Below are 25,712 nucleotides of genomic sequence, written 5' to 3'. Positions count from 1 at the left end.
AATACCAGGCCACAGGGGGGCGCCAGTGGATAAAACTGTTATTGTGTCCTTAGGCAAGACACTTCCCCCACATTGCCTAGTATGAATGTGGTGTGTGAGTGTTGGTCAGAGGGGCCAATGGCACAGACTGGCAGCCTCTGTCAGTCTGCCCCAGGGCAGCTGTGGCTACAGTAGTGTCTCTTACACCAGTGAGTGTGGAGTGAATGAAGAATGCACCAAACTGTAAAGCCACATTATATATATGAGTTTGTGTTTGAACTTTTTTATTTGTGGCTGAAAACACAATAAGACTCATATTTCCATGGTTTTCTATGAGTTCATGGTTTAGTTTGTTTGGTGTGGCTCCGGTCGGCTTCTCCAAGTTGAAGAAAGGTTGATAAAAGACCACATGTACTAATTACTATGGTCTACACCACTGTGTCTCCTCCTCCTTCTTATTGGACAAAAACACTGCCTCAGAACATAAAAATACAACATACTTTCTTATGGGAGTATTGAACCCAATCAAACAAACAAGGACCAAAGTAGCACATATACAGACTGTACACTTACTGCATGTGGTGCCTGTTTATGAGTTTGTAAAGTTCATATTGAACACAGTGATTTGTTCAGTACAGACACTAGTGTGAGGTTGATGTCTGCAGTTTGTCTTTGAGAGGAAATAACACATTAGAAAAGAAATCTCTGCTCAAATCAAGTCAAAATAAAACATTTACAAAGTGATTTTTCTACAGATTTGACTGTTGTATTTTACACAGAGGAGGGTGAGTGTGTCGGAGCACACACACACACTGAGGAGTCAGGACAGATCATAAACCCAGGGATCAGAGTGTGAGTGAATGTGGTGTTGAAGGTGTGGAGGTGGGTCAGTTGGTCAGAGGAGACTGTGTAGAAGGACAGAGAGCCAGCAGGACAGTCCACAAACACTGAGACTGTCCCAGAAGAGGAGGGCCAGGGCTGAGGGAGGGAGGTGTGTTTGTTATTATGAACAACAGAGAAACCACCTTCAGAACGGATCAGACTCCAGGACTGATCATTGGCTCCAAACAAACTGTCTCTGTTTCCTTTCCTTCTGATTCCTCTGTAAGACACTGATATATAAACATCTCCACTCCACTGGACCTCCCAGTAACAGCGACCAGTCAGACCAGTGGAACACAGAATCTGAGGCCAGGTCTCAAATCTGTCCTGATGATCTGGATACGGCTGCTCCTCTGTCACACGTGTCACCTTCTTGTTGTTGTCAGACAGTTTGAGTTTTCTGTGAGCTGTGTTTGGATCCAGAGTGAGATCACAGAAATCTGATGGAGAGAAGACACAACACAGCAGCAGTTAGTCCCATGTGGAGACACACATTTAATTATAGTTTAATATGGGTCAATCTATTCATGAAAGATGGATTTAAAGTCAATTATTTATGATGAATGTATTTTTATTCTGATGATTTTATTTGTGAATCATGTCAGTCTTATATTTGGCTCATGTTTCTTTTGCATCAGCTCTATATTTCCTTTAGTTTCAGCCTCACATCTATTTCAGATTATTTTCAGTGTAAAACTTGAGTTTGTTGCTACAGTGACAAAGTGCAGCTCCAGTCTCTGACGTCACTCCACACATTCTACACTCCTCTGTGCTCCTCCTGTGCTCCTCCTACACTCCTCTGTGCTCCTCCTTTGCTCCTCCTTTGCTCCAGCAGCAGTAGTTCTGATGGGGCTTGGTGCTCCTCCTTTGCTCCAGCAGCAGTAGTTCTGATGGGGCTTGGTGCACACAGGGGCTGAGACATGTGGCTCTGTGTTTCAGGAGCTTGTTCACAGCTTCTGTCCTTTTGCCAGTGTTTGTGTGTCTGTTGTTGTTCTAGTGATGAGGAGGAGGCAGCAGAGGCACAGCTCAGAGGAGAACAGGGGATTGGTTTAAATCCACTGTCTCCAGAAGAAGAATGAAGATCACTGTTGTGTTTGAGCTGAAACATGAGTGCAGTTACACAGCTCCAGACTGGACTCTTCAGGATCTGCTTCAGGAGTCAGTCGTGGACACAGCTGTGGACCTCACAGTCTGAGGTCTCTCACACAACAATATATATTCTATGTGAGGACTGTGCCATTTTATCCATTTTAAATAAGTGTCTGTTTCAAATTGAGTTATTTTAACACTTACACTTTCTGAGTCCTGGTGTCAACCTCACAGCTCCAGCAAACTCCAGTCTGAAACACACGACATGAGACTGAAACACACGACATGAGACTGAAACGCACGACATGAGACTGAAACGCACGACATGAGACTGAAACGCACGACATGAGACTGAAACACACGACATGAGACTGAAACACACGACGTGAGACTGAAACACACGACGTGAGACTGAAACACACGACGTGAGACTGAAACATACGACATGAGACTGAAACACACGACATGAGACTGAAACACACGATATCAGACTGAAACACACGACATGAGACTGAAACACACGACATGAGACTGAAACATACGACATGAGACTGAAACACACGACGTGAGACTGAAACATATGACATGAGACTGAAACACACGACGTGAGACTGAAACACACAACATGAGACTGAAACACACGACATGAGACTGAAACACACGATATCAGACTGAAACGCACGACATGAGACTGAAACGCACGACATGAGACTGAAACGCATGACATGAGACTGAAACACGCAACATGAGACTGAAACACGCAACATGAGACTGAAACGCACGACATGAGACTGAAACACGCGACATGAGACTGAAACACGCGACATCAGACTGAAACACGCGACATGAGACTGAAACACGACGTGAGACTGAAACACGACATGAGACTGAAACACACGACATGAGACTGAAACACACGACATGAGACTGAAACGCACAACGTGAGACTGAAACGCACGACATGAGACTGAAACGCACGACGTGAGACTGAAACATGCGACATGAGACTGAAACACGACGTGAGACTGAAACATACGACATGAGACTGAAACACACGACATGAGACTGAAACACACGATATCAGACTGAAACACACGACATGAGACTGAAACACACGACATGAGACTGAAACACGCGACATGAGACGGAAACACTCGACATGAGACTGAAACACACGACATGAGACTGAAACATGCGATATCAGACTGAAACACGCGATATCAGACTGAAACACGCGACATGAGACTGAAACACGACGTGAGACTGAAACACGACGTGAGACTGAAACACATGACGTGAGACTAAAACATACGACATGAGACTGAAACACACGACGTGAGACTGAAACATACGACGTGAGACTGAAACACACGACTTGAGACTGAAACACACGATATCAGACTGAAACACACGACATGAGACTGAAACACGCGACATGAGACTGAAACACGCGACATGAGACTGAAACACGCGACATCAGACTGAAACACGCAACATGAGACTGAAACACGCAACATGAGACTGAAACACGACGTGAGACTGAAACACACGACGTGAGACTGAAACATACGACATGAGACTGAAACACACGACGTGAGACTGAAATATACGACATGAGACTGAAACACACGACATGAGACTGAAACACGTGACATGAGACTGAAACACGCGACATCAGACTGAAACACGCGACATGAGACTGAAACACGCGACATCAGAGTGAAACACGCGACATGAGACTGAAACACGCGACATCAGACTGAAACACGCAACATGAGACTGAAATACGGGACATGAGACTGAAACACAACGTGAGACTGAAACACACGACGTGAGACTGAAACATACGACATGAGACTGAAACAAACGACGTGAGACTGAAACACACGACATGAGACTGAAACACACGATATCAGACTGAAACACACGACATGAGACTGAAACACGCGACATGAGACTGAAACACACGACATGAGACTGAAACACACGACGTGAGACTGAAACACACGACATGAGTCTGAAACACACGACATGAGACTGAAACGCACGACATGAGACTGAAACGCACGACATGAGACTGAAACGCACGACATGAGACTGAAACACACGACATCAGACTGAAACACACGACATGAGACTGAAACACACGACGTGAGACTGAAACACACGACATGAGACTGAAACACACGACGTGAGACTGAAACATACGACATGAGACTGAAACACACGACATGAGACTGAAACACACGATATCAGACTGAAACACACGACATGAGACTGAAACACACGACATGAGACTGAAACATACGACATGAGACTGAAACACACGACATGAGACTGAAACACACGATATCAGACTGAAACACACGACATGAGACTGAAACACACGACATGAGACTGAAACATACGACATGAGACTGAAACACACGACGTGAGACTGAAACATATGACATGAGACTGAAACACACGACGTGAGACTGAAACACACAACATGAGACTGAAACACACGACATGAGACTGAAACACACGATATCAGACTGAAACGCACGACATGAGACTGAAACGCACGACATGAGACTGAAACGCATGACATGAGACTGAAACACGCAACATGAGACTGAAACACGCAACATGAGACTGAAACACGACGTGAGACTGAAACGCACGACATGAGACTGAAACACGCGACATGAGACTGAAACACGCGACATCAGACTGAAACACGCGACATGAGACTGAAACACGACGTGAGACTGAAACACGACATGAGACTGAAACACACGACATGAGACTGAAACACACGACATGAGACTGAAACGCACAACGTGAGACTGAAACGCACGACATGAGACTGAAACGCACGACGTGAGACTGAAACATGCGACATGAGACTGAAACACGACGTGAGACTGAAACATACGACATGAGACTGAAACACACGACATGAGACTGAAACACACGATATCAGACTGAAACACACGACATGAGACTGAAACACACGACATGAGACTGAAACACGCGACATGAGACGGAAACACTCGACATGAGACTGAAACACACGACATGAGACTGAAACATGCGATATCAGACTGAAACACGCGATATCAGACTGAAACACGCGACATGAGACTGAAACACGACGTGAGACTGAAACACGACGTGAGACTGAAACACATGACGTGAGACTAAAACATACGACATGAGACTGAAACACACGACGTGAGACTGAAATATACGACGTGAGACTGAAACATACGACGTGAGACTGAAACACACGACTTGAGACTGAAACACACGATATCAGACTGAAACACACGACATGAGACTGAAACACGCGACATGAGACTGAAACACGCGACATGAGACTGAAACACGCGACATCAGACTGAAACACGCAACATGAGACTGAAACACGCAACATGAGACTGAAACACGCAACATGAGACTGAAACACGACGTGAGACTGAAACACACGACGTGAGACTGAAACATACGACATGAGACTGAAACACACGACATGAGACTGAAACACGTGACATGAGACTGAAACACGCGACATCAGACTGAAACACGCGACATGAGACTGAAACACGCGACATCAGAGTGAAACACGCGACATGAGACTGAAACACGCGACATCAGACTGAAACACGCAACATGAGACTGAAATACGGGACATGAGACTGAAACACAACGTGAGACTGAAACACACGACGTGAGACTGAAACATACGACATGAGACTGAAACAAACGACGTGAGACTGAAACACACGACATGAGACTGAAACACGCGACATGAGACTGAAACACACGACATGAGACTGAAACACACGACGTGAGACTGAAACACACGACATGAGTCTGAAACACGCGACATGAGACTGAAACGCACGACATGAGACTGAAACACGTGACATGAGACTGAAACACATGACATGAGACTGAAACACACGACATGCACATTAGTCTCTCTCTCTCTCACACACACACACACATTGATCTCACACACACACTTTGGGGGCGGGGCCTCTGTGTGTGGACACTTTGGGGGCGGGGCCTCTGTGTGTGGACACTTTGGGGGCGGGGCCTCTGGGCGTGGACACTTTGGGGGCGGGGCCTCTGTGTGTTGACACTCTGGGGGCGGGGCCTCTGTGTGTGGACACTTTGGGGGCGGGGCCTCTGTGTGTGGACACTTTGGGGGCGGGGCCTCTGTGTGTGGACACTTTGGGGGCGGGGCCTCTGTGTGTGGACACATGAGGATCAGAGCCTGTTGTACAGACAGAGCGACAGAGACAAGTCTGAGCTCCATCTGAGTTTTTAAATGATCCACAAAGACCCAGGAATCAGTGAGAAACAGACACTAAAGTCTTCAAACCCAGAGTGGAGAAATAAATAAGTGAATATGTGCGCGGGGAGTTAGCCATGGAGTTTTCAGCACTGTAACGTGTGGTAGTGGTCAGGCAGAGAGCGCTAGCTACAGCCATTAACATGTGCTCTGGGATAGAAGAACAACAAGACTTGTAGATTTACACTGATACTTGGTTTATTTCACATTTATAAACCAAACAATGCCACGTCTCCACGGCAACAACAATCACACATGAAAGAGTCCGTTTTATACCTGTACCACACATTACTTGAGCTGTAGAGCGCACAGGTGTGTGTCCATAACACAGCAACAAGTGATGACCTGTGACCTTACAGTACATTACAAATAGAGAGGCGCCACCATATGGTGCTATCAGGTACTACAACAGAAATACACTGGTAATACTGACTGTTACAGCACGTGTCAGTGATGTTGACTTTGAACACCACTAAAACACACATATTTACTTCACAATAATCCAGGACTGGATCTACCAGAACTGAACCAGGACTAAACCAGGACTACACCAGGATCATAGTGAGCAGAAAGGAGCAGCAGACTCCACAGGACAAGCACAGGACTTAGGTGTATGTTTGTATATATCTCCTCATCCTCAACTCCCACGTGCACAGGTTAGAGACCCAGTCCCGTCAGAACCCCACCCTGAGTCCTGCACAGTGGACCCTCAGATCCAGACTGAGACCAGGAGAAGGACCAGGTCTAAACCCAAGATCCAGGACAGACCTCAGCCCAACCCCATCTAGCTCTGGGACAGTCCTGACACCTCTGTGTATAAGGGACAACAGGGGACATATACAGGTATAAATATACTACTACTACGACTACTACTACTACTACTGCAGTTGCTACTACCTCTACTAATACTACTGCTACTGCACAATATACAGGTATGTTCAGAGGTTTTTTGAGCCGACAGAGAAAACACTGACTTTTGTGCCAGATTCGTGTGAGGTCCAGTAATTACACAGATATGATCCATAAACCAGGTCCAACATCTGGACCAATGCAGATGGAGCTGGGAGTGGCCTGAGGGTTGGTGGTTCCTCTGCCTTTGTGCCTAAAGGCCTCACCTCCAGTGTGCTGCTGTGTGTGTGGTTGTGCCTTTGACAGACAGCAGGGGGCGCTCTCACCTGACAGACAGCAGGGGGCGCTGGTCCTGTAGAGCGGTCAGGAGCTCTGCTGAGGGTCCTGGATGGTTGTAGCTCAGGTCTAACTCTCTCAGGTGGGAGGGGGCGGAGCTCAGAGCTGAGGCCAGAGCAGCCCCGCCCCTCTGTGAGACCAGACATCCAGACAGCCTAAAGACACAGCATTACACTCATGTGGACACAAGGGGGCAGAGTGCATCATGGGAGTGTCTCACCTGAGCGTCTCCAGTCTGCAGGGGGCGCTCTTCAGTCCAGAACACAGCAGCTCCACTCCTGAGTCCTGGAGGTCGTTGTGACTGAGATCCAGGTGTGTGAGACTGGAGGAGCTGAGGACTGAGGACAGAGGCCCACAGCTGTGAGGGGACAGTCCACAGAGGGACAGACTGAGGAGACAGAGGGACATTAGAGACTAGAACCACCACACAAGAGTTTAAGCCTCAGCCTATGTGGGCCGGTGCTGGGCTTGTTTGACTCCAGACGTGAGAGATGTGAGAGGGGTGTGTGGCTGAAGGGAGCTCCGCCCCCTCACATCTCTCCATCTGACACAGAGCGACTCTGCTATGGCTCTGTGAGGAGCGGTCAGCGGCTACACGTGCGGTAAGTCGTTTATTTCTGCTTTGATTCATTGTGGGTTGTAAAGCACCATCACTGTTCATTCCCTTGGCCTTTTCAAAATAAAACCTTCTACATTGACAAACTGCAGATTGAGCCTTATAATGAAAAGGTTTAAAATGCACCAACTCAAGAAAAAAAGAAAAAACCTGACCTGTCCAGAGCATCAGAGAATTCAACTGATTTTTAGGTGTAAATGATGCATTGATCGTGACATTTAACTTGAAATAAATGATTTAATATAACATGTAAAAGAACAGAACAGGCCTATTGTCTGATGCAGTTTTAAGTATAGATGAGATCTCTCCAACTTATTTTAATAAGACCATTAAAAATAGTAACTAAAATGCAGCAAAATACAGGAATTTATGTGATTATTTACAAAATTATTTTTCGGGGAAGAAACCCCACAGTTCCCAGTTCCCACTACACATTTAAGTTATTTAGGCCACGCTGAAAAAGAGGGCTGGTCAAGTCTTGATGTTACTTTTATCAAATGTTGTTTTTCAAGGACCAACAGGTTATGTAATAATAGTGCATAATATTACCCCCTCTGACCTGAGCTGTTCCAGTTTACAGTGAGGACTATTCAGACCAACAGACAACATCTTCAGCCCTGAGTCCTTCAAGTCGTTGAGACTGAGATCCAGGACTGTCAGACTAGAGGACTGGGAGCTGAGGACTGAGGACAGAGCTTCACAGCTTCTCTCTGACAGGTTACAGCTGCTCAGTCTGGAGAAAGAAAACATTGTTCATGTAGAAGTTGAATCAAACCATCCTCTGTTAAACAAATGTTACTCACAGAGCTTTGTTAGAGGCCTTGACCACTGGCAGCAGCCTCAGGAGAGCCTCCTCTGAAGCACAGTATTTCTTCAGCTCAAACTGGTCCAGATCTTCTTCTGATGACAGTAAGATGAAGGCCAGAGCTGACCACTGAGCAGGAGACAGTCCACCTTCAGACAGACGTCCTGAACTCAGGACCTGTTGGATCTGCTCCACCAGAGAACGCTCATTCAGTTCATTCAGACAGTGGAGGAGGTTGATGCTCCTCTCTGCAGACACATCCTCACTCAGCTTCTTCTTGATGTACTCAACTGTTTTCTGATTGGTCTGGGAGCTACTTTCTGTCTGTGTCATCAGACCTTGTAGAAGGCTCTGATTGGTCGACAGTGAAAGACCCAGGAGGAAGCGGAGGAGCAGGTCCAGGTGTCCATTTGGACTCTGCAAGGCCTGGTCCACAGCTGTCTGGTAAAACTGGACTGAATTCCTTCTAAAAATATTTGTCCACCATGATGTTTGTTCCTCTGAGAGCAGGTTGATCCCAGTGTTGATGAAGGTCTGATGGACGTGAAGAGCAGCCAGAAACTCCTGCACACTCAGATGGATGAAGCAGTAGACCTTGTCCTGGTACAGGCCTGGATCCTCTCTAAAGACCTGTGTGAACACTCCAGAGTACACTGAGGCCGCTGCAGCGTCCAGTCCACATTCACTCAGGTCACACTCGTAGAAGATCAGGTTTCCTTTCTGCAGCTGCTCAAAGGCCAGTTTTCCCAGAGACTCCACCATCTTCCTGGTCTCTGGACTCCAGTGTGAGTCTGTCTCAGATCTTCCTTCATACTTGATGTTCATGACTTTGGCCTGAACCACCAGGAAGTGGATGTACATCTGAGTCAGGGTCTTGGGCAGCTCTCCTCTCTCTCTGCTTTTCAACACATGCTCCAGGACTGTGGCAGCGATCCAGCAGAAGATTGGCATGTAGCACATGATGTGGAGGCTTCTGGACGTCTTGATGTGGGAGATGATTGTTTCGGCCTCGTCTCTGAACCTCTTCCTGAAGTACTGTTCCTTCTGTGGGTCGGTGAACCCTCTGACCTCTGTCACCATGGAGACGCACTCAGCAGGGATCTGATTGGCCGCCGCGGGTCGTGTGGTTATCCAGAGGCGAGCGGAGGGAAGCAGGCTCCCCCTGATGAGGTTTACCAGCAGCACGTGCAGTGAGGCGGACTCTGTGGGGTCGGTCAGGGCCTTGGTTTTGGTGAAGTCCAGAGGAAGTCTGCACTCGTCCAGACCGTCAAAGATGAAGAGCACCTGGAGGTCTTCAAAGCTGCAGAGTTCTGTTTGTGTTTGACTAAAGAAGTGATGAACAAGTGTCACCAAGCTGAAGCTTCTCTCCTTCAGCACATTGAGTGCTCTGAAAGTGAACGGGAACAGCAGCTGTATGTCCTGGTTGGCTTTGCCTTCAGCCCAGTCCAGACTGAACTTCTGAGTGAGCACTGTTTTCCCGATGCCAGCCACTCCCTTTGTCAGCACTGTTCTGATTGGTCCATGTGTGTGAGCTGGGCCTTTAAACATGTCTTCACATGTGATGGGTGTCTCTGCTGGGTCTGGTTTCCTGGAGGCTGTTTCCATGTGTCTGACCTCATGTTCCTGGTTGACCTCTGAAGACCCTCCCTCTGTGATGTAGAGCTCTGTGTAGATCTGATTCAGAAGGGTGGGGTTTCCTGCTTTAGCGATGCCCTCAAACACACACTCAAACTTCTGCTGCAGGTTAGACTTCAGTTTACGTCGATAAACTCCAGAATAAGTCCCTGAATGAAGACAACAGATTCAGGCCTGAGTCTCAGAGAATATAAAACGACTGTGAGCACCTTGTTAAATGTGTTAAATGGTCCTACTGCTCCACAGACGCTCAGCCAGCTCCTTCTGCTTCATCCTCCTCAGGAAGTTCAGTGTGATCTTCAGAACAGCCTCACTGCTGCTCCTCTGCTCTTCATCCTCTACAGGCTCTAAGCATTCTGGGTAATCTGTACTCAGAACCTTGTGGAGCTTCTTCAGCTCCTTCTGGACAAAAGTGAAGATGTCCTCCTCCAGAAGCTGAACAGACACATTATAAACAACACAAATGCAGTCAGTGTCAGATCTGTGTGGAACAAGTTCTCATTCATCTGAACATTTACAAACTTTAGTGACAGACCTTAAATATGGAGTCCAGCTGTGTCTGATGGTGCTGACCACTGGAGACCTCTGGACCCTGCTGCTCCACTCTGTGAGAGAGACTCATCAAACACTTATGTTCATTTCAACTGTTTTATTCAATGGAAACTCACGGCTCTGTGGCAAAAGCAATAGGATGTCCCATAGACCAGTCACTCCTGAGGGACTCACAGATGGGACCAGGTTCAGATGGAGGATGTTTCTGGTGGATCCTGAGACACAGAAGAAAACACACTTCAGTCACAGTAAAACACATGGGACTGTTATGACTCAGGTCTGATACTTGTACAAAGTGTTCATGAGGCCCTCACCACAGACGCTGCAGTGCCACAGTTTGAACAAAGAAACACCACATTTTACAAAGTATTTTCTCTTTCATTATTTCTCTAAATTCATTCTATTGTTGACATGTTTTTATTTTAAACCTCAAAGTTGTTCATGTCCAGACTCTGGTCCAGGTCGAGGCCTGACAGTGACACTGAATGTAATGGATGTTTGTTAAACGTTTTCACTCTTAAAATCCTTCAGTGTCTGTGTTTAAATGCACACTTAAAATCTGATCATAATCTGATTTCTACAGTTGTCAGATTACTCAAATGTGACTGAAAACAGTAAAATCTGATGTGATTTCATTCAGATTATACACCTCATGGGTTAAAGAAGAAAATAGAGCAAGAAAGTCAAACAAACGCAGCAACGACAAAGATCAGTGAAGACTAAAATCAGTTGAGTTTGACCCTAATCCTACAATGACCCGACACATGTAAACCTGGTGTTTGTGGTCAGATTTCTTCTGTGCATGTAAACACACTCCAACAGGCAGATCTAATCTTTGGCTCAGACTCACTGTAGACCATGCTCCTTTTTAAAATTAATCGCTCGTCCAATAGAGTGTTCACTCTCCAGCGCCGCCCTGCTGGTGGTGGGAGGGGCTGCGTCCTCTCTGGTCTCTCTCTGATCCATGCTCAGTCCAGAGTCCTACAGAATGACATCACACTGTTTAGCCCCGCCCACTGCTCACATGGTTCATCTCATGTAGTTTTGTCAAGTGTCTCCATAAAGAAACTTTCACATCAAAATGTAAAGAAGGAGACGCCAAAAGAGCTAAACATTTATGAAATACAACTGTACAATGAAATGTTCACATTGAGAAGAAACAAAAACACAAAATGACCTTCCATCAAACAAACAATAATCAGAACTCAGACTTTTACTTATATCTGATTTATAAAGACATGGGCCACAAAGAAAACACTCCACATATTAGATAATGAATAATTAACACCATCTGAAGAAAAATTAGATAAGAAGTTATTAACAAGTTCTATTAAAAACATGGGAAAAACACAGTCTGATCTGAAGGAAAAATAAACAATAATAATTATAAAAACAGTTCAAAAAAAGTGTTTAAAAAAAAGAAAGAAAGAAATATCCAACAGTGTGAGTTTAGAGCAGAAAAGTCACTCCCTGGTGCATTGATGCAGAGTTCAAAGGTCAAAGCCTTGTGGGTAACTGTGGCTCTGAGCTCTGTGCTGTGAACTCACAAGGTTTAGATCAGTCACATATTAATGCCACTTTATTCATTCTATGTTTACACCTAAAATACTGTGGCTCTGCTGCTTTTGTTCTGTATTTTTATAACGACATTTAGTTAAATGTCCAGTTAAAAACTGTATAATTTCCACTGTGTTTGTTTCTGTTGAAGGAGTTTCACCTGTTTCATCTGATCCACAGAAGAAACAAAACTAAGAACATAAAGACTCATGATTCTGAGAGTCCAGTTAATGGGAAACATACAGTAAGTTTAGATAAAGCTGAAACTGGCCCTCTCAAACTGTGAGACATAACGACACAACAAGACTGTAACCAGGAAATAAACCAGGAAATAAACCAGGAAATAAACCAGGAAATAAACCAGGAAATAAACCAGGAAATAAACCACGACCAACTCGGGTTTAAAATAATCTAGACTAAACCAGGACTAAACCAGGACTAAAACATGACTAAAACATGACTAAACCAGGTCTAAACCAGGACTAAACCAGGACTAAACCAGGTCTAAACCAGGACTAAACCAGGACTAAACCAGGACTAAACCAGGTCTAAACCAGGACTAAACCCAGTGTTAAATAGAATCAAATGAGTGAAACCTGAGCGGATCCAAAGAGTCCAAAGTGTCTTAGAGAAAGGTGCACAGTTGAATAAAGATATTTGTTTTTACGTTCTTTCTGGAGTGAGTCAGAGCTGCTCCTCTATTGGCTGCAGTCCAGGTGGGCGGGGCTTCACTCAGGTGAGTGACAGGAGGCTGCTGCTGAGTTTATTCAAGAAGATTTTAATTCTGATTTAAATGTTCTTGGTTTATTATCTCCCTACTGTTGGTCATCTGTCAGAAAACAGAGTGTAATTTTGGACAGGTCTTTTAAACTGGAAAAACAAATTAGCTTCATTGTCCAAAGAAACATTTTGTGACTGTTTGGTAAAATCACATCTTACCTCCCCTTAAATGAACTGGAGAGAGCAGCCCATGTATTTATCTCGTGTTGGCCTGATTATTGATATTGTGGGCTGGACCAGTAATCTATTGGCAGGCTGCAAACGGTCCACGATGCAGCTTCCATTTACTGACAGGGACCAGGAGACAGGACCACATCACACCTGTGTTTGGCCCAAACTAAATCCACATTAAAAACTCACCTTTATGCACTGGCTTTTAAAACATGTCGAGCTGTTTTAATACGCCCTTTTTACAGACCAGTTTGGCTAGTTCCAGCTTGCTCAAAATATGCAGCACTTCCTGTTCTATTCATTGTTTAGAAATCAGCAGAGTCATGTTTTATTTAAGTTATGGATAATCACAGACAGCATGTCAAGAGCTTCACTACAATGTAAACACTTCACCGGAGGAAGCTCCTGTGTTTAGAAAAGTATTTGTGTCTGGAAACTAATGCTAATGCTAACTGAACTCAACTAAAACAGGACTAATCCAGGACTAAACAAGGACTAAACCAGTCCAGGTGGGCGGGGCTTCACTCAGATGAGTGACAGGGGCTGAGCTCTGTGTCTGTGTGGGCCTCATTTAGTCTGACACAGATGAAATGAGCCAGTAGGACACAAATATGGAGGAGAGGAAAGCTCCGGTTCTGATAAGGACTAAACCAGGACTAAACCAGGACTAAAGACAAACTCACCATGATCTGTTTACTATTTACACCCCTGTTATCTACAACTGGAGCCACACGTGGGGAAAAGGCCTGTAGCTGCAGAGGGTGTGTCTGTCAGAGAGTCCATCATTATCATGTGTGTTGAGTCTGTCCTACTGTTCTGAAAGAATAAATCATATCTTCATTAAATAATATCTGAACATTTGAACTTAAATCTTAAAACACTTCACATCCTAAAGTCTGAAAACCATCAGTACTAGAGCTGGTATTTCACATGTTCTATCTTAAAAGGATTATTCAAAAGAGAAATACACAAATGTTGTACCTGATCAGTTACATTAGAGACAAAGTCCGTGAGCCCAATATATCTGTCCATGTCCAGCACAGACTCTGTGACCACAGTCATTTTGCATGTGTCCCTTTTTAAAATGGACATTGATTATTGTTTCAGTTTCTAAAGGACTACCCCTTGGATAGTCCTTTAGAATGTTCTGAAACCTTCTGTTCTGTTAATTCTGAAGTCATGTTAGAACTGAGTTAAATGTCAGAATGGCGTCACAAACAGGATCCTACTCCATTCATCCTGTTGGTGGTGCCATTGTGTGAAGGAGCTGCTGCAGTTGTTCAGATGTGATGACGTCTGACACAGAGGCTCTGGGGTTTATTCAGCCTCTGGATCTGCACACACATGTTAGCATTGTTAGCATTATAGCATGTTATTTTCTATTTGATGCCACAAACAAATGGAACCAAATCTTTCCCAGTGTTTAGGTACGACATGAAAAGTAGTTTAATGTTTATATCACATTCACAAACCTTAGAAACAATAAACAGCACAGAGTTTGTGTTTGAACTTCTGCACAGAAGCTCTGCTTGTGTATAAGTCTCTCCATGGCCTAGGTCCAAAGTTCATCTCTGACATGTTAGTGCCATATGAACCATCTCACACTCTGAGGACTTCAGGGACCGGCCTCCTGCTGGTGCCCAGAGTCAGGACTAAACATGCGGAATCAGCGTTTCAGTTTTATGCAGCTAAAACCTGGAACATTCTTCCTGAAGATGTGAGACAGGCCTCTACTTTGACAATGTTTAAATCCAGGCTCAAAACAGTTCTGTTTATCTGTGCATACGACTGAAAGGTTTTTCTTCTGTTCTTCTCTTTTAATGGTAATTTTATGATAATTATTTGTGTTTTGATTTGTGTGATTTTAATGTCTTTCTTATTCTGTAAAGCACTTTGAATTACCTTGTGGGTGAATTGTGCTGTACAAATACACTTGTCTTGCCTTACAGTGACCGGCCACCCCCCTGGTCTCCAAAGTAGATTTTTCATGACTTTTTCCCACAGGCTTTCCACAAAAATGTATATTATATATTTGACAACTTGCTCAGGGCTAATTAGACGAAACTAATGACGACAAGACCTATATTTTTATTTAAAATCTGCATGTAAAACTTTATAAACAGCAAAGTTGTTAGAGCATCTCAAACATACTTATAGTAATCAGCACATAACTGCATGCAAAAATAAGTGTATTATGGATATTAGTTAGCACATAGCTAGTTGTCTTTAAACTCATTTGAATGTGGGAAAAATGAATGGTAAATGAACGAGACCAGAGCAGAGTTGGAAGTGGGCGGGACTGTGGAGCTCCATCGCTTATATGGGTGAAAGAAATGACTTTGTATTATCTGTACAGAAGTGAAGCTGTTAGAACATTTGACAGGCTCCAATCACTGCTTCTGATGCTTTTGTTCACATTCTAGTTCTTCCATAAGACGAGTACTGCAACAAATGATTTTACAATGAAGGAGAAGCTCAGTGGAAGTCACTTCAGTGGAGGAAGTACTACATTTAGTTACTTAAGTCAAAATATTAAAGTACCTGTTTAAAAATGGACTTAAAGAGTAAAAAGTCAAAGTATTTGACACAGATTTTGAGATCTAATAAAGCTTCAAATGTAGTGATTTTTGTTTGCTCAAATTATGAACATGAAATAAAAATAAACCCCTCAATCTTTTAAGAAATACTTTTACTTTTCAGTTCAAAAATGTAGTGGAGTAGAAAGTACCATTACCCGCTCTCAAATGTAGTGAAGTAAAAGGTTTAAAACTGACCTAAGTCCAGATACCTAACATGTATACTGAAGTACAGTACTTTACTACCTTTACTTTGTTACATTCCACCACTGCTGGTCGTGTATTACTTGAGAAAATCAGTGTGAAAACCAATGAAGTGATGTAAACACATTTGACACACAGTGAACATTGCACTGCTCTATATACCTGTTTGGTGATACTGCGGATATCCCACAGGGGCACTGGGTTGTACTTGTTACAAAAGTCCATTAGGCTCATGTCCAACATTTCAAAAATCATTCTTTTCCCCAAAGGAGTGTGGAACGCCTCCAAAAACTTCACAATGTTCTTCTGGTCCATCCCTTCAGCCGTCAGACGACACAGGAGAGAGACCTGAACACAGAAGAATGAGTTACATGTTTACATCTTTAAAGATCAATATAAAATGTGTATCACTCCATTAAAGTGCATATGGTTATTTCACTAAAACTATTATGTTTAAGATTTGACTCATATTCTTGCCTAGTTTTTTCTATTGTTTTTATTTTGGTGAAGTTTATAATTTGCCTTCCTGGTTGGACACGGGCAGCAGATGTGATATGCACAGAGGTAACTCCATAACTGCTCCCCAGCGGCGTTAACAAGGGCCAAGACTTGCCTTAATTACACAATAGTAATAATTAGACTTCAAAATAAACGTCGACACAGTTTATGATCAATGTTAAAACTCACTGCTACTTCCTGTGTGTCTTTGTACTTATTTTTTCCACTTAACTCATGTAAAACTCTGATCATTATTTAGCGCATGTACTACCCCACCAAAACCAAGTCATAATTGTAAATGTGTGAAAAGCTGTCATATGCACTTTAAATAGTATCATAACAGGGACTTACCTCCTTCTCTGTGTCCTGTTTGAATAAGTTTAAGCGCTACAACCTCCTGAGTGTCTTTTTTTGGGCACTTGACCAAAGCCACCACTGCACAGGTGTTACATCAGTTCATAGTTGTGTGGGATTGACTCTTTAATATCCTCCATGGTAAGGGTACGCTCCATTCTTCATGTCTGTACAACTGAAACACATTACACATGATTTAAGTCCAGCTCAATTTCACGTTAATGCATTGACAATTAATGAGGGAACTCCAAGTCTCTGCTCAAAATGGCACTCAAAGCACTTTACATCAAGGAAGCACTCACTCATTCACACACACATTCATACACCAGTGTACGCAGACACTGAGGGTGAGGTCCAGAGCAGGATTTGAACGTCCAGAGCAGGATTTGAATATGAATATATATATATATATATATATATATATATATAAACCAAACACACACGGGGGTCAGTGTCATTTCCAGTAGGAGCTCCGTTTATAACATAGAAATCTGTAATCTGGTCCACCTCATATTCACTTCACAAAACCACAGGAGATATATTGGCCATTTTAGTTCATATTTATGTGGTATTGTCTGCCATTCTGGTCCAAAAAGTCACTTAGAAGTGACCAGTCATTAACAAAAGAGTTCAGCTTTCCTTCAAACACAGTCAAGTCTTTCATAAGCCACAATTGATAAGAGTTTTTCACACCAGAGTCAGGGATGGAGGATGTTCTTGGATCCATACCTGGAGTATAGAAAGACGTGCAGCATACATGATAATGTTGAGTGTTTTTGTTTCTTGAGTATAGTTGTTTATATCTAATATACAAGCCTTAGGGTCCATAGGTAGTTTTTGTCCAAAATATTTTTCAGTTTCCTGGAGAACTGAAGACCAGAATGACAGAATAATTGGACATGATCACATTAAATGAAAATAGGTTCCTGCTTCCTTTCTGAATTTTAGACAGAGTTTAGTGCATGTGTCATATTAACTCTGAATTACACGGGTCACATACATTTTGTTAATGATTTTATACTGTACTTCATGAGATTTATTTGATTTAGTGATTCGTTTTGCATGGTTTAGTACTTTGATCCACTGCTGATCATCCAGTTTGACACCAAAGTCATATTCACAACTTTGTTTAATATTAATAACAACATTTGTTATATTTTTATCTTTTAATGCAGCAGTTTTATAAAAATATTATCTAAAATACTATTTTTATACCATTTTTAAAATATATAATGGAATTGAGATAACTTCTGATTTGCAAATATCCAAAGAAGTGGGTTTGTGGAGATTAAATTAGATTTTTAATTGCTGAAATGACTTTATAGAATCATCTACATAAAGATCTGATATTTTTGTGATGCTGCTTCCCTCCATTCTCTAAAGCCAGAATCAGTACAGGTGAGTTGATAAATCTGTTAACAATGGGTGCTGAAAATGAATATTTGTCGACACAGAAGAGTTTACGGACAGCACTGAGAATATAGTTGTTTTTAATATTGGTATATACTTTTTCGAAACATAAGAAAGGGAAATGTTCTTCATTATCTAGGCCAGTTACTTCTAAGTCATGGAAACAGAAGAGGCCTTTTTTTAACCCACTCTGTGACAAATTTTAATTGTGATGCCCAGTGATAGAACTGGACATTTGGAATACCAAGGCCTCCTTTTTGGACGGGCAGCTGGAGTTTTTGAAGTTCCATTCTCGGTCGCTTGTTGTTCCACAAAAATGCTCTTATGGCTCTTTGTATTTGTTTGAAGGTTTTAGAAGGGATATGTGTAGGAGGCATTTGTATTATGTACAGCAAGCGAGGAAGAACATTCATTTTTATAACTGCTACTCGATCCATCAAAGATAATGAAAGAGCAGTCCATCTGAGGAGGTCAGTTTTAATCTTTGCACTTGCAGGTGAAAGATTATTTTTAATTAACTTATTTAGATCTGTAGAGAAGTATTTAACCCATTTGTAGTTACCTTAAAAGGATGAGTGCGTGTCTGTTATATTTCCAATTGGAAGGGCTAATGATTTTTCATAATTGTGTAACCTGAAAATGGGCTAAATTCCTGAATAGTCCCGATTAATGAAGGTTTAGACTCTGCGGGGTTGTTCAGAAATAAAAGAACATCATCAGCGTAGAGTGATATCTTATGAGAGCTGTTATTTGTTTCTATGCCCTTAATCTCTTTGTTCATTCTTAAACTTTCACCCAGTGGCTCAATGATCAAGTCAAACAGAAGAGGAGAAAGTGGACACCCTTGTTCGGTGCCTCTTTCCAGCAAGAATGTTTCAGACATGGTTCCATTCATTAAAAGAGCAGCCTGTGGATTTGTATAGAACAGTTTAATCCATTTGATAAAGTTTACCTTAAATGAGAATTCCTTAAGTGTTCTAAATAAATACATCCATTCAACGTGATCAAAGTCTTTCTCCACATCCAGTGTAATGACCATCGCCTTTTCTTGTTTACTACATACTGTAAAAAACAAAGCAGCCGTCGTACATTGGAGCAGGACTGTCGTGTCTGAATGAAGCCACTTTGATCGCAGGAAACTAACTTGTGTATCACTTTATTCAGGCGCTTTGCTAAAATGTTTGCTAGAATTTTTTTATCTGAATGTTCTGAATTGATAATGGCCTGTATGATGCAGGATTTTCAGGATCCTTATTTTCTTTAAGTATTAATGTAATAATGGATTGCTGCATTGTCTTTGGCAGTTTCTTCACATCAGACACATGCTGAAACATTCTTGTTAACAGAGGAGCAAAAATATCCACAGGTTTTATACACCTCTGCGGGAAAAGCCGTCCGGACCACAAGCTTTTCCATTTTTTAAAGAATTGATTGATTTTTAAACATCTTCAACAGTGATTTCAGCATTAAGTAACTCATTATCCTGCAAATTAACTTTCGGTCATTTTAATTTCTGAAAAAACAAATCCATATTTTTATCACTTTCATCGTTTACAGTTTCAGATTTAAAGGTTGATAAAATATTTTCTAATCACCTTTGCAATTTCACTTGTAGAAACTGAATTACCACTTACGTCTCTTACTTTTGTTATGGTAGTGTTTTGTTTTTTATTGCCAATCGAAATTGCTAAATATTTTGTAGATCTAGTGCTATTTTTTATATTTTTTCAAAAATTATGATTTTTCAGTTTTCAGAATCTTTCATGAATTCAATGCAGTTTTAGCAGCCAGCACCTGTTCCCAACTCTCAGCTGTGAGAGAACGTTTATGTTCAACTTCTGCTTCTTGTAATTTTAACCCAAGTCTGTTTTGATCATAAATTATTTTCCTTTTTTTGGAAGCACAATAGGAGATCATTAAGCCTTTACTTTACTTTAGTAGTTTCCCATAGATTTGCTGGATCGGTGTCACCATTATCATTAATTGAGAGAAAATACACAAATTTCCTTGAGTTTTTTTTTGCAAAAAGTTAAATCAGATAATATTGACCCATTGCACTGCATTTTTAGGTTTCTGGGAGCCAGAAAAAATAACTTAAAATTTGACATGTGCGTGATCTGACAGATGTATGCGTCCTATAAAACTGTGCTTTACTGCCTCCATCATTGTTTTAAGTTACAGACTAGTCCAGTTTTGGCCTTGTCTCCATTTGTGCAGATCCACCCACCGCCTGAGCCGGACCTGGAGCGACTCAACAATCAACTCTGGAATAAAAGCCCGGAGCAGCGACCAGTGGGTCCTCTGCTACCGTATCTTTGTATTTTATTTTTGTATTATGTAGTTGTTTAATTTATATTCACTTTTGAACACTATTTTTGTAATAATACTTTGGAACAAACTGCCTCCTGATGTGCGCACCATTACTGACTTTGGTCTTTTTAAATCCAGGCTCAAAACATATTTATTCAGATTGGCCTTCAACACCTAGTAATGTTGTGACACATTATCATTATTTATATTTTGTTGTATTAATGTATTTTATTCTATTTTATTCTCCTATTTTACTGTTTTAGTATGATTTTAACTTGTTTTAATTTGATTTTACTGGGAAGCACTTTGGTCACTTTGAGTGTTGTAAAGTGCTCTACAAATAAATGTTGATTGATTGATTGATAATAAATTTACTTTATAATTTTTTCTCCACGCTCTCGTTTTGTTCTACACCACCGCCCCTGGACTAACTGAGTAACATTTTAGAAACCAGGAAATAATCTATTCTTGTTTACATTTTATGAGGATTTGAGAAGAAGGTGTAGTCCTTCTCTCCAGGGTGCATGCATCTCCAAACATCTATCAAGTCGACCTCATCAAGCATTTGTTGTAAAGCTCGTTGTCTTGGGGTTTGTTTAATGCCTGTGAGAATGGCGTCACGAACAGGATCCTACTCCATTCATCCTGTTGGTGGTGCCATTGTGTGAAGGAGCTGCTGCAGTTGTTCAGATGTGATGACGTCTGACACAGAGGCTCTGGAGTTCATGGTTTAGTTTGTTTGGTGTGGCTCCGGTCGGCTTCTCCAAGTTGAAGAAAGGTTGATAAAAGACCACATGTACTAATTACTATGGTCTACACCACTGTGTCTCCTCCTCCTTCTTATTGGACAAAAACACTGCCTCAGAACATAAAAATACAACATACTTTCTTATGGGAGTATTGAACCCAATCAAACAAACAAGGACCAAAGTAGCACATATACAGACTGTACACTTACTGCATGTGGTGCCTGTTTATGAGTTTGTAAAGTTCATATTGAACACAGTGATTTGTTCAGTACAGACACTAGTGTGAGGCTGATGTCTGCAGTTTGTCTTTGAGAGGAAATAACACATTAGAAAAGAAATCTCTGCTCAAATCAAGTCAAAATAAAACATTTACAAAGTGATTTTTCTACAGATTTGACTGTTGTATTTTACACAGAGGAGGGTGAGTGTGTCGGAGCACACACACACACTGAGGAGTCAGAATCAAAGAGCGTAAACCCAGGGAGCAGAGTGTGAGTGAATGTGGTGTTGAAGGTGTGGAGGTGGGTCAGTTGGTCAGAGGAGACTGTGTAGAAGGACAGAGAGCCAGCAGGACAGTCCACAAACACTGAGACTGTCCCAGAAGAGGACCAGGGCTCAGGGAGGGAGGTGGGATTGTTATTATGATAAACAGAGAAACCATCTTTAGAACAGAACAGACTCCAGGACTGATCATTGTGTCCAAACCCACAGTCATAACTGTCTCCTTTCCTTCTGATTCCTCTGTAAGACACTGATATATCAACACTTCCACTCCACTGGACCTCCCAGTAACAGCGACCAGTCAGACCAGTGGAACACAGAATCTGAGGCCAGTGGTCAAATCTGTCCTGATGATCTGGATACGGCTGCTCCTCTGTCACATGTGTCACCTTCTTGTTGTTGTCAGACAGTTTGAGTTTTCTGTGAGCTGTGTTTGGATCCAGAGTGAGATCACAAAAATCTGATGGAGAGAAGACACAACACAGCAGCAGTTAGTCCCATGTGGAGACACACATTTAATTATAGTTTAATATGGGTCAATCTATTCATGAAAGATGGATTTAAAGTCAATTATTTATGATGAATGTATTTTTATTCTGATGATTTTATTTGTGAATCATGTCAGTCTTATATTTGGCTCATGTTTCTTTTGCATCAGCTCTATATCTCCTTTAGTTTCAGCCTCACATCTATTTCAGATTATTTTCAGTGTAAAACTTGAGTTTGTTGCTGCAGTGACAAAGTGCAGCTCCAGTCTCTGACGTCACTCCACACATTCTACACTCCTCTGTGCTCCTCCTGTGCTCCTCCTACACTCCTCTGTGCTCCTCCTGTGCTCCTCCTACATTCCTCTGTACTCCTCTTGTGCTCCTCCTACACTCCTCTGTGCTCCTCCTTTGCTCCAGCAGCAGTAGTTCTGATGGGGCTTGGTGCTCCTCCTTTGCTCCTCCTTTGCTCCAGCAGCAGTAGTTCTGATGGGGCTTGGTGCTCCTCCTTTGCTCCAGCAGCAGTAGTTCTGATGGGGCTTGGTGCTCCTCCTTTGCTCCTCCTTTGCTCCAGCAGCAGTAGTTCTGATGGGGCTTGGTGCTCCTCCTTTGCTCCAGCAGCAGTAGTTCTGATGGGGCTTGGTGCTCCTCCTTTTCTCCAGCAGCAGTAGTTCTGATGGGGCTTGGTGCTCCTCCTTTGCTCCAGCAGCAGTAGTTCTGATGGGGCTTGGTGCTCCTCCTTTGCTCCAGCAGCAGTAGTTCTGATGGGGCTTGGTGCTCCTCCTTTGCTCCTCCTTTGTTCCAGCAGCAGTAGTTCTGATGGGGCTTGGTGCTCCTCCTTTGCTCCTCCTTTGCTCCAGCAGCAGTAGTTCTGATGGGGCTTGGTGCTCCTCCTTTGCTCCAGCAGCAGTAGTTCTGATGGGGCTTGGTGCACACAGGGGCTGAGACATGTGGCTCTGTGTTTCAGGAGCTTGTTCACAGCTTCTGTCCTTTTGCCAGTGTTTGTGTGTCTGTTGTTGTTCTAGTGATGAGGAGGAGGCAGCAGAGGCACAGCTCAGAGGAGAACAGGGGATTGGTTTAAATCCACTGTCTCCAGAAGAAGAATGAAGATCACTGTTGTGTTTGAGCTGAAACATGAGTGCAGTTACACAGCTCCAGACTGGACTCTTCAGGATCTGCTTTAAGAAGAACTCTGGATTCACACAGTCTGAGGCCACACCCACAGAGGAGAGAGAGTCGAGGGGGAGGGGCCAGTGAGTCTCAGTCTGACTGACCGATGAGACATGCTCCAGGTGTTTGGTTATTTCCCATGATGCTTTTGTTGAAACTCATAAAACAACAGTAATTTAAATCATAATAACCATGAGCCGTATTGAAGTGTTGTTTGTGTGAGACAAATAAAATCATTAAACTAATCAGTGTTAAATGGAGTAAGTCAGACTTACATCTCCAGATCGGATTCATCCATCGTTCTCCAGCAGGTCTCAGTCTAAAGGAAACACCACATCAGAGAGTGTCAGAAGAGTTTGTGTGAGAATAAAGACGACATATTGTACTTTTGTCTAGTGTAAAGTGATAATCTCTTTCACCAGTGGATCATTATAATGATAAAACTAAAGAAAATGGATGGAAGAAGATGGAATATTAATCTAAAATAATTTAATAAAAGAAACAAATCCACTGACTTGTGGGTTGTAAAGTTTTGGAGACCAATGAGGTTTTAAGAACTGATTCACACATGTCCCTTTATTATACGTCACCAGAAACATCATCACAACAAAGGAGCCTCACCTCTGGATAGATTTAAATGTAGTTCACACTAATGAGCAGCAGGTTTGTTTTTGTTTTTTTCATTTGTGATAAATAAATCCAGAGCAGTGAGAGTCGCCGTGGTGTGAAAAAAGGAGGCAGATCGGAGCCATGACGTCTTGAATACAGGAGAATAAAGATCATTCAAACATTCATGAATCACTCTAAATACAACTCTGAGTGTGTGGATTAAAACAATTACAACATAGTTAAAAGTGATTTTTGCAGAATAGGTCTCCTTTGTTGTTATGTAGAATCTGACAGTGGTTCTCAAACTGTGGTATGTGGGCCTCCTCTGGTGGTTCTAAAATCTGTTTTAATTGGATAAAAAGCACTTCTGATTTTCAATTTATTTATGATTTAGTTCAGATGAATTGTGGTCTTGAGTCTGAACGCCTCCCGTGGACCCACCACCTGCGGGAGGAGCCATGAGGGGCGGGTGCGGAGAGATCCGGGTAGCAGTCGAAGGCGGGGACCTCGACGACCGGATCTCCGGACATGGAGACTAGCTCTGGGGACATGGAATGTCACCTCGCTGGGGGGGAAGGAGCCTGAGCTTGTGCGGGAGGTTGAGCGTTACCGGCTAGATATAGTCGGCCTCACCTCCACGCACAGCTTGGGCTCTGGAACCCATCTTCTTGAGAGGGGTTGGACTCTCCATTTCTCTGGCGTTGCCCGCGGGGAGCGGCGGCGAGCTGGTGTGGGCTTGCTCATTGCCCCACAGCTCAGCCACTGCGTGTTGGGGTTCACTCCGGTGAACGAGAGGGTCGCGTCCCTGCGCCTTCGGGTCGGGGACAGGTCTCTCACTGTTGTGTCGGCCTACGGGCCAAACAGCAGTGCAGAGTACCCGGCCTTCTTGGAGTCCCTGGGAGGGGTACTAGACAGTGCACCAACCGGGGACTCCGTTGTTCTCCTGGGGGACTTCAACGCCCATGTGGGTAACGACAGTGACACTTGGAGGGGCGTGATTGGGAGGAACGGCCTCCCCGATCTGAACCCGAGCGGTGTTTTGTTATTGGACTTCTGTGCTAGTCACAGCTTGTCCATAACAAACACCATGTTCGAGCACAAGGGTGTCCATCGGTGCACATGGCACCAGGACACTCTAGGTCGGAGGTCGATGATCGACTTTGTTGTCGTGTCATCTGACCTCCGACCGCGTGTCTTGGACACTCGGGTGAAGAGAGGGGCTGAGCTGTCAACTGATCACCACCTGGTGG

The 25,712-nt window shown here is 43.1% G+C and overlaps 2 protein-coding genes across 4 annotated transcripts in view; both read right to left on the bottom strand.

Moving 5' to 3' along the window:
• Positions 1 to 235: 235 nt before the first annotated feature.
• LOC117381190 (protein NLRC3-like) lies at positions 236 to 13,277 on the bottom strand. The gene is made up of 11 exons (XM_033978090.2): positions 13,242 to 13,277; positions 11,939 to 12,069; positions 11,205 to 11,303; positions 11,072 to 11,141; positions 10,773 to 10,971; positions 8,900 to 10,685; positions 8,656 to 8,829; positions 7,701 to 7,868; positions 7,471 to 7,635; positions 2,155 to 2,201; positions 236 to 1,301 (listed from the first exon to the last, which is right to left on the bottom strand). Exons 2-11 carry the CDS (start codon positions 12,052 to 12,054, stop codon positions 751 to 753), a joined length of 3,375 nt encoding a protein of 1,124 aa, XP_033833981.1. The 5' UTR covers positions 12,055 to 12,069; positions 13,242 to 13,277; the 3' UTR covers positions 236 to 750.
• An 8,280-nt stretch (positions 13,278 to 21,557) lies between these two features.
• LOC117381192 (NACHT, LRR and PYD domains-containing protein 14-like) overlaps positions 21,558 to 25,712 on the bottom strand; it is a 29,891-nt gene continuing 25,736 nt past the window's right edge. For all 3 annotated transcript variants that reach the window (XM_055226611.1, XM_055226612.1, XM_033978093.2), the window contains 2 exons: positions 24,129 to 24,172; positions 21,558 to 22,658 (listed from right to left, as the gene is read on the bottom strand). In XM_055226611.1, the coding sequence (XP_055082586.1) occupies positions 22,105 to 22,658; positions 24,129 to 24,172 (598 nt within the window). In that variant the 3' untranslated portion in view covers positions 21,558 to 22,104. The remainder of the gene's footprint in view (positions 22,659 to 24,128; positions 24,173 to 25,712) is intronic.

This window comes from Periophthalmus magnuspinnatus, chromosome 14 (assembly GCF_009829125.3).
Source record: "Periophthalmus magnuspinnatus isolate fPerMag1 chromosome 14, fPerMag1.2.pri, whole genome shotgun sequence".
NCBI lineage: Eukaryota > Metazoa > Chordata > Actinopteri > Gobiiformes > Gobiidae > Periophthalmus > Periophthalmus magnuspinnatus.
The sequence above is the reverse complement of the archived record's forward strand: the minus strand, read 5'-3'. Positions and strand labels throughout refer to the sequence as shown.

Excerpts from the sequence above, each read along its gene's own strand:
- LOC117381190 (XM_033978090.2), bottom strand. The coding sequence starts at position 12,054 with ATGGATCAGAGAGAGACCAGAGAGGACGCAGCCCCTCCCACCACCAGC. Across the intron at positions 11,142-11,204 it reads ATTGCTTTTGCCACAGAGCC|AGTGGAGCAGCAGGGTCCAG; the intron begins GTGAGTTTCCAT and ends TCTCTCTCACAG. Across the intron at positions 2,202-7,470 it reads CGCCCCCTGCTGTCTGTCAG|ACTGGAGTTTGCTGGAGCTG; the intron begins GTGAGAGCGCCC and ends CGTGTGTTTCAG.